Source organism: Littorina saxatilis, linkage group LG4 (assembly GCF_037325665.1).
Source record: "Littorina saxatilis isolate snail1 linkage group LG4, US_GU_Lsax_2.0, whole genome shotgun sequence".
NCBI lineage: Eukaryota > Metazoa > Mollusca > Gastropoda > Littorinimorpha > Littorinidae > Littorina > Littorina saxatilis.
The window spans coordinates 29,984,883-29,998,445 of NC_090248.1; the positions used below are offsets into that span (position 1 = coordinate 29,984,883).

General features: G+C 44.2%; 1 protein-coding gene across 3 annotated transcripts in view; it reads right to left on the reverse strand.

Annotated features, from left to right (window-relative positions):
• Window positions 1-5,563: 5,563 nt before the first annotated feature.
• LOC138964444 (trichohyalin-like) overlaps window positions 5,564-13,563 on the reverse strand; it is a 69,573-nt gene continuing 61,573 nt past the window's right edge. For all 3 annotated transcript variants that reach the window (XM_070336399.1, XM_070336398.1, XM_070336397.1), the window contains one exon: window positions 5,564-8,203. In XM_070336399.1, the coding sequence (XP_070192500.1) occupies window positions 8,087-8,203 (117 nt within the window). In that variant the 3' untranslated portion in view covers window positions 5,564-8,086. The remainder of the gene's footprint in view (window positions 8,204-13,563) is intronic.

Consider the following 13,563-nt stretch of genomic DNA (forward strand, 5'->3'; position numbering starts at 1 on the left):
TGTTCTGACAAACTAACGGCGCTAGAGTGCTCAAAGTTTTATTCGCTGTATTCACCCTCACTGGATAACTTGCACATGTCAAGACAGTTGCAGAAACACAAATCTCAAAACCGTTAGGCTTTTTCTCTTTTTTTCACTTTTGGCAGCGTTTACTCTAAATTTGCCGCCTAAAACGGACTCGTTTCTGTCCACAGGCAAAGCTTTTATCACACAAAAATTGCTATATATGACAGCTAAGACCGTATTTGTTACATTTTAGCAGTGTTGACCCCGAGTTTCTACTGCAAACAAAAAATAATAGCAAAATCTCAAAGTATGTGCGAGTTCCCTAATATGGACCACCTTCAACAAATCGAAGAAAATAATAGCTTAATTAAGGCTATTTTCATTAATTAATTACGAAGCTTGCTGTAAATAACCTATAACTAGCCCTCGAGATTTAACAAAAATATAACAAAAAGTCTTCTTTTCGTGGAAGTTGATAATTTCACTTATTTTCACTCTGTTTTTGATAAGCTTCTTTAGTTTCCTGGTGTGCTTCAAATAATGCTCTCATCAACCCGAAACAGACAAATCTAAAGCATATTTGAATTGGTCTGACTTGCACACTAAGTTGTATTATGTTATTTTAAAGTATAGGGGGCTCTTTACAGTGATTCGTGAAGGCCGCTTCACTGGTCCATATCAGGCGCCCAGGCTCCTAATATGGACCATTTGTGATTTTTTTCTGTATTTAATTTTTGCTGAATGTCTATCGAAGCTATTTCACTCTAATTAGGCCTAACGGTTAACCTAAGAGAGAAGGACTACCAAACACAAAATGAAACTTCTTCGCAAGAAAACAAGCTAGTTATCATCATGAAACAAAAAGTGGTCTATATTAGGAGCCCTTCCCCTACGTAAATGTACTATGGGCAGCAAAGACAATTTTACGTTCCTGCAATACAAAACAAACAAACCAACCGAATTAACGTGCACAAACTGATTAAAACAAAAACAAATCGCCAAAAGCATTGTCTTTTCCGACAAGATGAAGACTGATTCGCCGGTGTATTTCCGCCAGACAGGAAAGCCACTTACTCAAATCAGCGTGTGTCTGATCATAGATGTGTATTGGGATATCTATGGTCTGATTGATTGGATTGTGTGGTCTTGGCTTGCATCGTGTTCCTTTGGCCGACAAATGGCATGAGCTGTGACGACACTCAAAATGATTGCTTAGTTGACCTACTTGTTCGGAGTATTATTCTCTGCGAGTGGCACTCGGGTAGCTTGCTTGGTAACAATTATATGATTTGTGAGACCAAGGAGCAAATGTCTATGTATTAGAGATTACTTTGTGATTATAATTACTTGTATAGAAGACCAAACAGTAGGCTTAATTAATCAACCTGTACTATGACCATTCTTGTTTTAAGTTCTGTGATCGATACATGCATTTTTCGGTAAACAACTGTGACGATCGAGTCTAACTAGTATAAAAGCTTCCCACTACACAGAATGTGCATGCGACTAACACAAAGTACACACACTCACACACACACACACACACACACACACACACTCACACACATACACAATTGCACCCTCTCTCTCTCTCTCTCTCTCTCTCTCTGCGTGCGTGCGAGTGCGCTCGCATTTGATTTGTTCCCCTTTCAACATTGGTTATTTTCACAGAGATCGATCCGGAGTAGGATGTTTATTCAATTAAACATGACCGTGAGCATCAGTTGAAATAGCCTACAGTTACGTAGGTAAAAGCAACGGACAATGTATTGTAAGCTTAGGTCGGTCTACATGTGTTTAAATGAGTTTTGAATATCACAGAATGATTCAAGACCCCAAACGCTTGTCATTTTTTTTCTTCTTTTTTTCTTTTATCTCATCATTTTGCCCTGACCTAGTTGAGACGTCAGCTTCAGCATCAGGGGTTATCTTTGTGGACCGGAAACCCGTTTGCCTTCTCCGCATTTATCATCTATCAGGTCCTTCAAAGATTGTCTCCAAGGGTTTTGGGACTCCACGCTAGCGTGCGCACTTGACTGCAACTGCGCAAAATGCAGTTCTGTGTCACCAGGGCAAAATTAAAACTGGGCAAAAATGAAAGAGAAAAATACACAAACGAAAATAACAATAAGTCGCGTAAAGCGAAATTACTACATTTAGTCAATCTGTCGAACTCACAGAATGAAATTGAAAATTTTTTCATCAATACAATATAGCTTCGTTGATTCCCTGCAGCGTGAATAACGTACCGAAATTGACAAGCCAGTATAGCGCAATAGCGATTTCGCTTCAAAGGAAAGTGTGCTTTTCTCTATTCTTTTTAACTGTAAATGATGAGCTTGTTTTTCATCCAAACATGCCATATTTATATGTTTTTGAGCCAGAAAATGAGAAAGAATAAGATGAAATCATTGTTGGATCGATGTAGCCACTGGTCTGAGGATTTAGCACGGCCATCAACATCGAACGCAGAAGAAGAAGAAGAAGTTGGATCGATTACTAAACTTTTAGTTTTTATTACAAGTTTGATGTTTTTAATGACAAAACTTATTAATTAAGCTGAAATGCAATCCCAAAGTGCGGGCTTAACCGAAGATTGCTCGACAAAAATTACAACCAATTTGATGAAAAATGTGGGCCGCCTCAACTTTAACTAAAAGCCGGATATGACGTCACCAAAGACATTTAGTAAAAAACTTAATGAAAAAAACATGAGGATATCACACCCAGGAACTCTCATGTAAAGTTTCACGAAGATCGGTCCAGTAAATTTCTCAGAATTCGCTCGATCTACACACACTCGCACACATGCACACACGCACAATGTACACCAGTAGTAGTATAGTAGAGTAGAGTAGTAGTAGTCAGGTCACACAACAGAAAAAGCCCTATACTTTCCTGAACACAACCAGAAAGATACGCACCGCTGAGCAAAGCCGATCACACACTGATCTGCTAGTTGTTGTCAATCTATACCTATTAAAGGCAGGGACTGCTTACCCTGTAGACCAATCATCTTACAGCGAAATTAACCAGGTAGGTACAGGCACTTGCGGTAAGAATTTATGCCAAAACACTTTGGAGCGAGCATCTGACTTTCTCATTCAATGGCCTCACACACTCACTGACACACACACACACATACGCACGCGCGCGCACACACACATGTACACGCAGCCGACACACACACACACATGTAAACGCACACCCACACCCACGCACACACACACACACCCACATCCACTGAAAATTACACACATGCACGCTCGCACACACAGACACACACACACGAATCTATTCATGTCCCTATGTTTTGAATCATTCTCTTACCGTCACTGTTTTTCTCAGAGCCGGCAGAGGTTTAGCCTGGCACAGGGTGTTACCGGAATCAAGGTATAGGTAGGTACCAGTATACTTTGACCTCGTAATGAAGCGAACTTTTAATCTTGATTTAGTAGATAAGCAAAACAATAATGGCAAAATGTTTTCTAAGGAGGTAGGGGACACTTTTACTACATAATGCTATTTTGGAGAGTGGGGTGGGGGTGTGGTCCGATAGGTCCAAAACTAGGAGGGAGGGGTTTAAAGGGCAGGGGGGAGGGGGGAGTAAGGCTTTGATTGTCTTTGTCTTATAAGCCTGTTGAGATTGGGTTCAACACCCAGCAAATACGGATTAGACAGTGCAGGTATGGCCGAGTGGTAACGCACTTGCGCTCGGAAGCGAGAGGTTGCGAGTTCGACCCTGGGTCAGGGCGTTAGCAATTTTCTCCCCCCTTTCCTAACCTAGGTGGTGGGTTCAAGTGCTAGTCTTTCGGATGAGACGAAAAACCGAGGTCCCTTCGTGTACACTACATTGGGGTGTGCACGTTAAAGATCCCACGATTGACAAAGGGGTCTTTCCTGGCAAAATTGTATAGGCATAGATAAAAAAATGTCCACCAAAATACCCGTGTGACTTGGAATAATAGGCCGTGAAAAGTAGGATATGCGCCGAAATGGTGCGATCTGCTGGCCGATGTGAATGCGTTATGTATTGTGTAAAAAAATTCCATCTCACACAGCATAAATAAATCCCTGCGCCTTGAATATGTGTGCGATATAAATTGCATAAAATAAAAATAAAAAAATAAAAAAAATAAATCCCTGCGCTTAGAACTGTAGCCATGGAATACGCGCGATATAAGCCTCATATTGATTGATTGAAAAGCTGCGGATCAGGTGTAACTTTTTTCTATAAGAATAATCGGTAATAAAAAGGGATAATTCTTGAAATGAAGACGCTGAAAGTGTATACGACATCGCGACGGGCACACCAACATCAAGATCTCACTCTCATAACCGTAGACTCTATCATGTTATAGCTTCGTTGGTTCATTGTTCTCAGGACACAAACTGATCTACCTGTCTTAACATACATCTGAGAGAGAGAGAAGGGGAAAAAACACCCATTAAACAGGCTGTGCTTTTCACCCCAACACTCTGCAAGTGTGAGAGTGGAGAAGCACTGTAATGCCACCAGTTTCACCTTTCTTTAAAAAAACGTGTATGGCCATTTCTAGTAAATCCTAGCAACATTTGCGGACTTTTTCATAGTGGGGGAAAAGAGATCATAAATATGTCCTTAAACTTCGTAAAATCGCCAAAACTTGTATGGCCATTGCTGAAGGAAGTAAATCTTAAAATGTTCGTGCCCCACACCCACCCCCCCCCCCCCACACCTCAAATCATAATACATAGCACAACAATCACAAGAGCCCCCTCCTGACATAATCAGTTGATCATTTTTATCCCACAACCAGACAAGCATTAGCTGACAAGATTGTTCCCCCATTGTGAACACATCTACCCAGAAATCCCAAGATCCCCTTATCACCCACTGCACACCCCTTTCACCACACAAGAGCACTAACACGGGCAGATAAGGCGACCACCCACAAGTGACTGCTAGATACTAAAAACTGGGGTGCTCTAGATATTAAGCGGTCTACGAGTACCACCGAGAGTTCATAACTCATAAGACGTTTTCTTACTGCTATCTGTTAATTTCACAGCAAGGACCTTTATCATCTACGGGTTGTGAGTGGAATTGTAATTTAAAAGATTAAAGTTGAGCTGATATTGAGAAAGATAGAGAGTTGGTCATCTAAGATAGAAAGAGGTGCCTGATATTTATTACCCAGCATTACTTCAGGTGACGATATCTTGCTTATCAGTACAAATTTTGAGCATGATTGTCATTTGAAAGACTGGGGTCATGTTCATATTCTCTGTAAATATTGGTTGTGTCATTTTCTAAATCCAGTACTTTGATATATGGTTTGTTTGTGAAGCTAGGCTGTGAGTGCAACTTTTCATCGTTTGCACAATTGAACATTCTGAACAAGGCACGGATTAAGTCCTGAACTCAGTAGGAGTACATTTTACTATCACATATATTCCTAACCCAACCTTTCACCCCCATCATCTTTAAACACAAATGAACAAACTACACACAAGCTCACACACAAGAAAGCTCTGACACACACACACAGTGAGAAAGGAAGAAAATTCAAACCACTACAAAGTTATTCATTTATTAATAAAGAAAGTCAAATAAAAATGTGTAGGTAAATGGACGGAAGTAATCCATGGCTGAAAAGAAATCTAATCAAATTTTTTTTAAGTGGATGGCAACAGTAAACATTTTCAACACACATCAGATGTCCTGCATCAATAATAATAATAATAATAATAATAACAAAATTCATAACTGAAAAAACAGTAAAAAAACTATTGCCAGTGATTGTTAATACTTTAAATTTACATTGCAATAATCATCAATATGGAAACAAAAATCATAATCCATCAGTTGGAATAACCCAACATTATATTGAATGTTAAACACACACAAAAAAGAAGAAACAGAAAGACTAAAGTTTCCGGCAGCCTTTCTCTGATTTTCACAGACATGAGTAGCAAAATCACATTCTTGAGTATAAAAGCCATGGGCCTTTCTTTTGATTATCAGATGCAGATCTGCGGGGCGGGGATGTAGCTCAGTCGGTAGCGTGCTGGATTTGTATTCAGTTGGCCGCTGTCAGCGTGAATTCGTCCCCACCTTCGGCGAGAGATTTATTTCTCAGAGTCAACTTTGTGTGCAGACTCTCCTCGGTGTCCGAACACCCCCGTGTGTACACGCAAGCACAAGACCAAGTGCGCAGGAAAAAGATCCTGTAATCAGACCTGTTTACCCCCATAAGTGTTTTGGAGTAATGCTCAGCCCCAAAAATAGTAATCCTGGCACAAAAATAGTAATCATCCAGCATTCGTCGCCAATTACAACGCCGCGACACATGACAACCGTGTCTGCGAAACGCAATCATGCACATATATCCATCATTTACAAACAAAACACATCAGTCAGTTTTTGTAGTCATCATAATTTCAAAGAAGATCACATCAAAAGCACATGCAACACTGATTCTTTTTCTTTCGCTCGTAGTAGGCCTTTTTCAGTGTGTCAAGCGCTTCTCTACTATGTACTTGCGCTTGCCGAATGAGTGAGGGCGAGACTTCACCACTAGAATAAGGCTCTCCCGCCTCATCAGACAGACATGATCTCTGGTCAGTCCTGTGCTTTTTCACCCCATTTTGCCATTGAAAAAAACAATGCCAAACATGTGAATTGATAAAAAAAAATAATAAAAAAATAAAAAAAAATTTAATTTTTTTTTTAAACATTTTTATTTATGAAAATCGTAGTCTTGACACGGATAGCGGAATGGCGTATTTTTTGCAGAAAATCGTAATAAATTACGCCAAAATCGTAAGGGTAAACAGGTCTGTGTAATCCATGTCAGAGTTCGGTGGGTTATAGAAACACGAAAATATCCAGCATGCTTCCTCCGAAAACGGCGTATGGTTGCCTAAATGGCAGGGTAAAAAACGGTCATACACGTAAAATTCTACTCGTGCAAAAAACACGAGTGTACGTGGGAGTTTCAGCCCACGAACGCAGAAGAAGAAGAAGATGCATATCCAATGCAGTTAAGTACATGTACAAAATATGATTATCACAGTAAACACATCCAACAACAAATCTGAAGTCACAGATAAATATGTGTAAGAAATAAACAAAAGTTAAAATATTTAATCACAAACAAAATAGTGCAACATAGTGTATGTGTTAACCACGGGATATCAGATAATCCAAAATGTTGCTTGAAAGGTTGGAAATGGACGGAAAACACCCCTGTACTCAAACTACATTGCAGATGTTAAACACACTAATTAAGTTACTTCAGAACTGTTTATTATTCCCTGACCAGCAGGACAGAATTTAGCAGTCACAAAGTTTCACTGAATTTTGCACAATTCCCCATTTAACCGTAAAGACAAATGCTCATTCCAAGTCACTCTTTAAAGCATAACACAAAAGTAAAACATTTTTCAGTTCTTTTGCCAAACATTTCTGTGTCTATAATAAGAATATGGTTCTTCTAATGCAACAAAATACCACGAAGAAACAAGATCCCTAATTTCTTTTGATTTTATTCTTTATTTGCACACAAAAAGAACAAGACAACATTTTATTTCTATGTTAAAATCGATAATATACTCAAGATCATGTTCTGTTTATATGTTAACATCAGATATGTAAACAAAAAAATATTCTGTTCATAAGTTACATGTACCATCAGTTACATAAACAATTTTAGTTTAGACAGAAGTTATTTTCTTGGTACGCTCATTTGCATATCATGGAAGAGGAGGGGGTGGGGGTGGGGGTGGGGGGGAGGGGGTGGTGTTTGTGTGTCAATGCACATGCCCTTTGTGTGTGTGTGTGTGTGTGTGTGCATGAATGTGTGCATGTTTGCATGCATGTATGCATGCATTTGTGTGTGTGTGTGTGTGTGTGTGAGTGTGTGTGTGAGTGTGTGCGTGAGTGTGAGCAAACATTCCTGCATGTGTGTGCATGTGTGTGTAGGCCTGTATATCTGTGTGTCTGTTTTTTGCAAAAACCTGCACACCAGCTCGATTTCACATCCTCAATGGCTCTTCCATTTTTATGCCTTTCTCATTAACTTAACAGAGAAGTTTTTCACTCATTTTGTTTCTGCAGCTTTCTCTGGCGCCTTCGCTCTTTGAGAATATCCATGCGGCTTTTTTCTGTCAGCAGGTCATCCCCTGCACTGGCTGCTGGATTCACTCGTCCCATCTGGTAAATAAGACAACAACAGAAGATCAAATTCTGAACTTTTTTCCTGTTTGCCTTTTCAGCATTTAAAAGTGGTCATTTTTCATCCCTTAACTTGAAATCAAATTACTACAGCAAAAAAAGAGCAATGATTAATCAACCTTATAAACAATGCAGTAGCAAAAAAACGTGATTGCAAGGGCTTGAAGACATTTTAATCAAGCAACCCCCCCCCCCTCCCCCCCCCCCCGCAGAGATCATTTGTACTTTTATGACATTCTTGTTCACTTGCGAACATTACCTGAGCAACACATACACTGACAAACACGCACACTGACACACACACACACACACACACATACATTGACACATACATACACACACTAACACACACACACACATACACACACACCCTGACACGTCTCACACACACACACACACACACACACACACACACACACACACACACACACACACACACACAATCATGTGTAATCCAAAATGCCAACATTATCTCTCTTCCTTTGACATTTTCAGCGAAGCCCTGGCATAAAAATCACTGCTGCTGGCACTACAGCCAAAGTTGTATGTTTGTTTATTCTCTTTTAAAAACCTGGCGCTTCATATTGTTTGCGCAGTCTCCACACACGGCTGATTCCTTGACGAGGTGTGGGAGCTTGAGTACTTCTATGACCCCGAGAGCTATGCCAGCGGGAGTGTCAAAACTTCTGGTAGCGTCTCGCATGCTGGACAGGTCAACGGAGAGAGGTCAGACTAATATCAGCAAACTCTCCTCGAGTCATAAGGGGCATGAGAAGGATACTCATGTAAATAAAACCATGGGCAGACCGGACTCATCAGCCATGGCAGGCAACCGGTCTAGGAGAGGGACACTCTGAATTCAAACCATGGGCAGACCGGACTCATCAGCCATGGCAGGCAACCAGTCTAGGAGAAGGACACTCCGAATTCAAACCACCCCCCAACGAAGTCGGAGCGATGCTGACTGTGTTTCCGGACACAGTGTGGGAACCTAAACTAAGTTCTTGGGAGACGAGCTCGCACGCCACCACTATGGATTATGCCTCAGATTCAGACAGATATTTCGATATGGTGTCGTTCCCGTGGACCTTTGCCAGGCGGGAACGGTGCCGGACCTTCAGCCTCAAGGGGGTCCACCTCAGCGACTGGCGGCTCTGTTGACTCGGGAACCAGGGGAAGACAGAGTAGAGCGACTGGTCGAACTCAACATCCAGCGACAGCCATCAGGGTTGTGCAGTGGAATGCAGAAGGCGTCCAGAGAAAGAAACCAGAGCTACAGGCTTTTCTGAGAGACAACAACATCGACATTATCTGCATCCAGGAGACCCACCTGAAAGAAGACCGCAGATTCTTCGTCAGAGGTTATGACACCTTCCGACGGGACCGGCCGACCGGACACAAGGGTGGAGTTCTCACCCTAGTCCGACACAACATCCCGGCAGCTATGACGGCACAGACGGCAGACGGCGACCTTGAGTACATCACCATCAAGACCTTCCTGCAGGGAGAAGAACTCTCCATCACCAACGTCTATAGCCCACCTACCACCAAGCTGGACCTCCACACCATCCAGCTCCCAAACGAGAAACATCTCATCGTTGGCGACTTCAACGGCCACTCCCCAGCATGGGGCTACGACAGTACTGACGCAAGAGGAGAAGACATACAGGACTGGATGACCGACAACCAGCTCATCCTTATCAACCAGCCAGATGACAAGCCATCCTACTACTCCAGAGCTTGGAAGAAAAGCTCAACCCCTGACCTTGCCATAGCCACAGAAGAGGTAGAAAAAAGGACCACCAGAACTGTCAACGACCAACTGGGAGGAAGTGACCACTTACCCATCACCCTCTCCATTGCTGACATGCAGACCATCCTGGAGTACCACAGAAAGAAAGCCAGCTGGAACTTCAAGAAAGCCAAATGGACCAAGTACCAGCTCCACGCAGAAAGCCTTCGCAACACCACCTTCACGGAGGACATCAACCACAACGTAAAAGAGCTGACACAGACCATCCTAGCGGCTGCCAGGAAGTCCATCCCCCGTGGCTTCAGGAAGGACTACAAACCTTACTGGAGTCAAAGGCTGGCCTGCCTGCACCAGCGACTTTCAGAAGCCAGAGAAAGCATGGAGCAGTCCCCATCCGCTGAAACAACGACCATGCACAACCAACTGAAGGAGGATTTCAACAAGACCAAGACACAAGAACTGCAACAAAGCTGGCAGGAAATCACCTCCACCATTGGCCTCGATTCAGACACAGGGAAACTCTGGCGTCTCACCAAAATTCTAAACGAAGACAGCATGGCCACGCGGGGACCTACAGTACTAGAAGACAGCGGAACCTTCCACACTGGAAAAAGAGCAGCAAATCTCCTTGCCGACGTCTTTGAGACCGAGAGCACCATCAAAGTCCCACCCCAAAGAAAGAAGGAAGTTGCAGAACAACTTGAAACCAGACTCCGACAGCAGAGAAACGCAGCCCCACCAATGACCTCAGATCTTACCATGGCAGAGCTCGTCGATGCGATCAAAAGACTCAAGTGCAAGAAAGCGCCCGGAAAGGATGGAGTCTGCAACGAGATGATCAAGCACCTCGGGCCTGCTGCCAGAACTAAGCTCCTTGAGCTCTTGAACCAGTCGTGGAGATCCGGCGTCTTCCCCTCAGCATGGAAAGAGGCCATCATCATACCCATCCTGAAGAAGGACAAGAACCGCAAGCAAAAAACAAGCTACAGACCAATCAGTCTACTCAGCTGCCTCGGCAAGACCCTCGAGCGCATGATCAACAAGAGGCTGATGTGGCACCTGGAAACCAACAACCTAATCACCAATGAACAGTCTGCCTTCAGGAAGAACAGGAGTACTGAAGACCAGCTCACCTACCTCACCCAATCAATAGAGAATGCCTTCCAGGAGAAGAAGAAAGTCATTGCCACCTTCATTGACCTCTCCAAGGCCTTCGACAAGGTGTGGAAGGAAGGCCTCCTCCTGAAGCTATTGACGGCAGGAATCGCTGGACGAATGTTCAACTGGATCAAGAGCTTCCTGTGCCACAGAACCGCGAGAGTCAAGCTTGACGGCAACCTGAGCTACGCTGTGAAGATCAGGGAAGGAGTCCCCCAGGGAGGAGTAATATCCCCCACCCTCTTCGTCGTCTTCATCAACGACATCACCAACAGCCTGTCCAGACACATCTCCAAAGCCCTACACGCCGATGACCTTGCGATGTGGAGCGCTGCCGAGTCCACCGCAACCGCCAAAGTCCGGATGCAGGAGGCCCTCAACATCACCTCTAAGTGGGCGACAGACTGGTGTGTCACCGTGAACAGCCTCAAGACCGTAGCCACCTGCTTCTCCCTCTCCAATTCCAAAGAGACCCTCCAACTGACCATCAACAACCAGGCAATACCACAGGAAGACACCCCTACCTACCTAGGTATCAAGCTAGACAAGAAGCTCACCTGGAACCCACACATCAAAGAGGCGGAGAAGAGGGCTACGAGAAGACTCTCCATCATGAAGAAACTGGCTGGCACAAAGTGGGGAGCCAGCAGCAACATCCTCAGACAGGTGTATACGGGACACGTCCGCCCTGTGATGGAGTATGGAGCTGCAGCCTGGGCCACAGCTGCGAAGAGCAACACCAGCCGGCTCAACAAAGTGCAGAACGCAAGCATGCGCATCATCACAGGGGGACTGAAAACTACGCCCATACACGCCCTTGAAGCCACCACCAGACTCCCTTCCCTGGACCACCGACGAGAAGAGAAGGTCATCGTGCAGTACGAGAAGCTGCAACGACTCCCCTCTCACCCAGCACACCAGCACACCCAACAGCTGACGAAGAACAGGCTGAAAAGAAGCAGTTTCAACCATCTGGCCAAGCAGCTAGAGAGAACCCAAACCAGCTTCCTACCACGCACCCCTGAAGAACAAGAGCCCCTCCAAGACGCTGAAGAGTGGAACAGCCAGCTCAGCAAGGTGCTCTTTGTTACTGACATACCAGGAGTGACCAGCAAGAGAGAGCAGCAGGACGCAGTCCTCAAGAACCTCACGCTGGAGATGATGCACCAGGACTACAACGCCTCAGTATGGACTCACATCTACACTGACGGGTCCTCAGATGGTGCCATCAAAAACGGAGGAAGCGGGATCCTGGTACGCTACCCAGACGGACACACCCTTTCAAGATCCCTGCCTGCCGGAGAGCTGTCATCCAACTACCGGGCAGAACTCACCGCTCTCAGAGAAGCAGTTAGCCTGGTCAGCGAACACCCACCCTCTCACGCCGTCTTCCTGACCGACTGCAGATCCGCCGTCCAAAGCCTGCAGTCGCCCAAAGAGCAGCTGGAACGAGACACCCAGCGTCTTCTTTGTACTCTCTCCCAGAGCACAAACGTCGCTGTCCAGTGGATCCCTGCTCACTGTGGCCTCTCAGGGAACGAGGAAGCGGACAGACTGGCCAAGACTGGCAGCCATCTGGAGCAGACAAGACCAACAGTCTCTTACAGTGAAGCCAAAACCCTGGTGAAAAGACACTACCAAACCACCTGGAAAGCCCAACACAGCCTGCCATCTGATGATCAGATGCCCAACCTACAGCGCCATCAGCAGACCATCCTCTTCCGCCTACGGACGGGACACTGTCGACTGCGTGCCCACATGCACCGCCTTGGTCTGTCGCACACACCGAACTGCCCGTGCGAAACAGGCCTACAGACCCCGGAGCACATCCTGCAGACCTGCCCGCTCCACCAGGAAGCCAGAACAGATCACTGGCCCCAAGGTGCCACACTGCAGGAGCAACTCTGGGGCACCAAAGACTCCCTGATCCTGACCACTAGCTTTATTCAAGCTACAAAACTTGAAGTCTGACCTGAGGCCAAAAATCCTGGAACGCCGAAGAAGAAGAAGAAGTATGCGCAGTTGCATTAAACATTCATTCATTTTACTTTTTTTTAATTTACATTTAGTAAAGTTTTGACTCAAAACATGATTTTATATAATTCTACATTTGTTCCTGAATCGAAAAAAATATATGGATGTGTTATGTTTGAGTTAATATCAAGCTAAAAAAAAAAATGACAAAAACTGTTTTATGCAAATAAGGTCCCATGTGAACATGATACATGTACTGAGATTGTGCAGTGCCGACTCGGATCACAGCTTTCCCTCAGACTGGAAATAGTCTTGGTGAATAGACAGATTGACTTAATGTGTTGATTTCACTTTACGCGACTTGTTTCAGTCTTGGTTTTGGAATGATAGCAGTTTCCCTTTTATTTGGAGTGAACACATTTTTTCACAAAAAAGACATGTTTTCCTTTTCCAT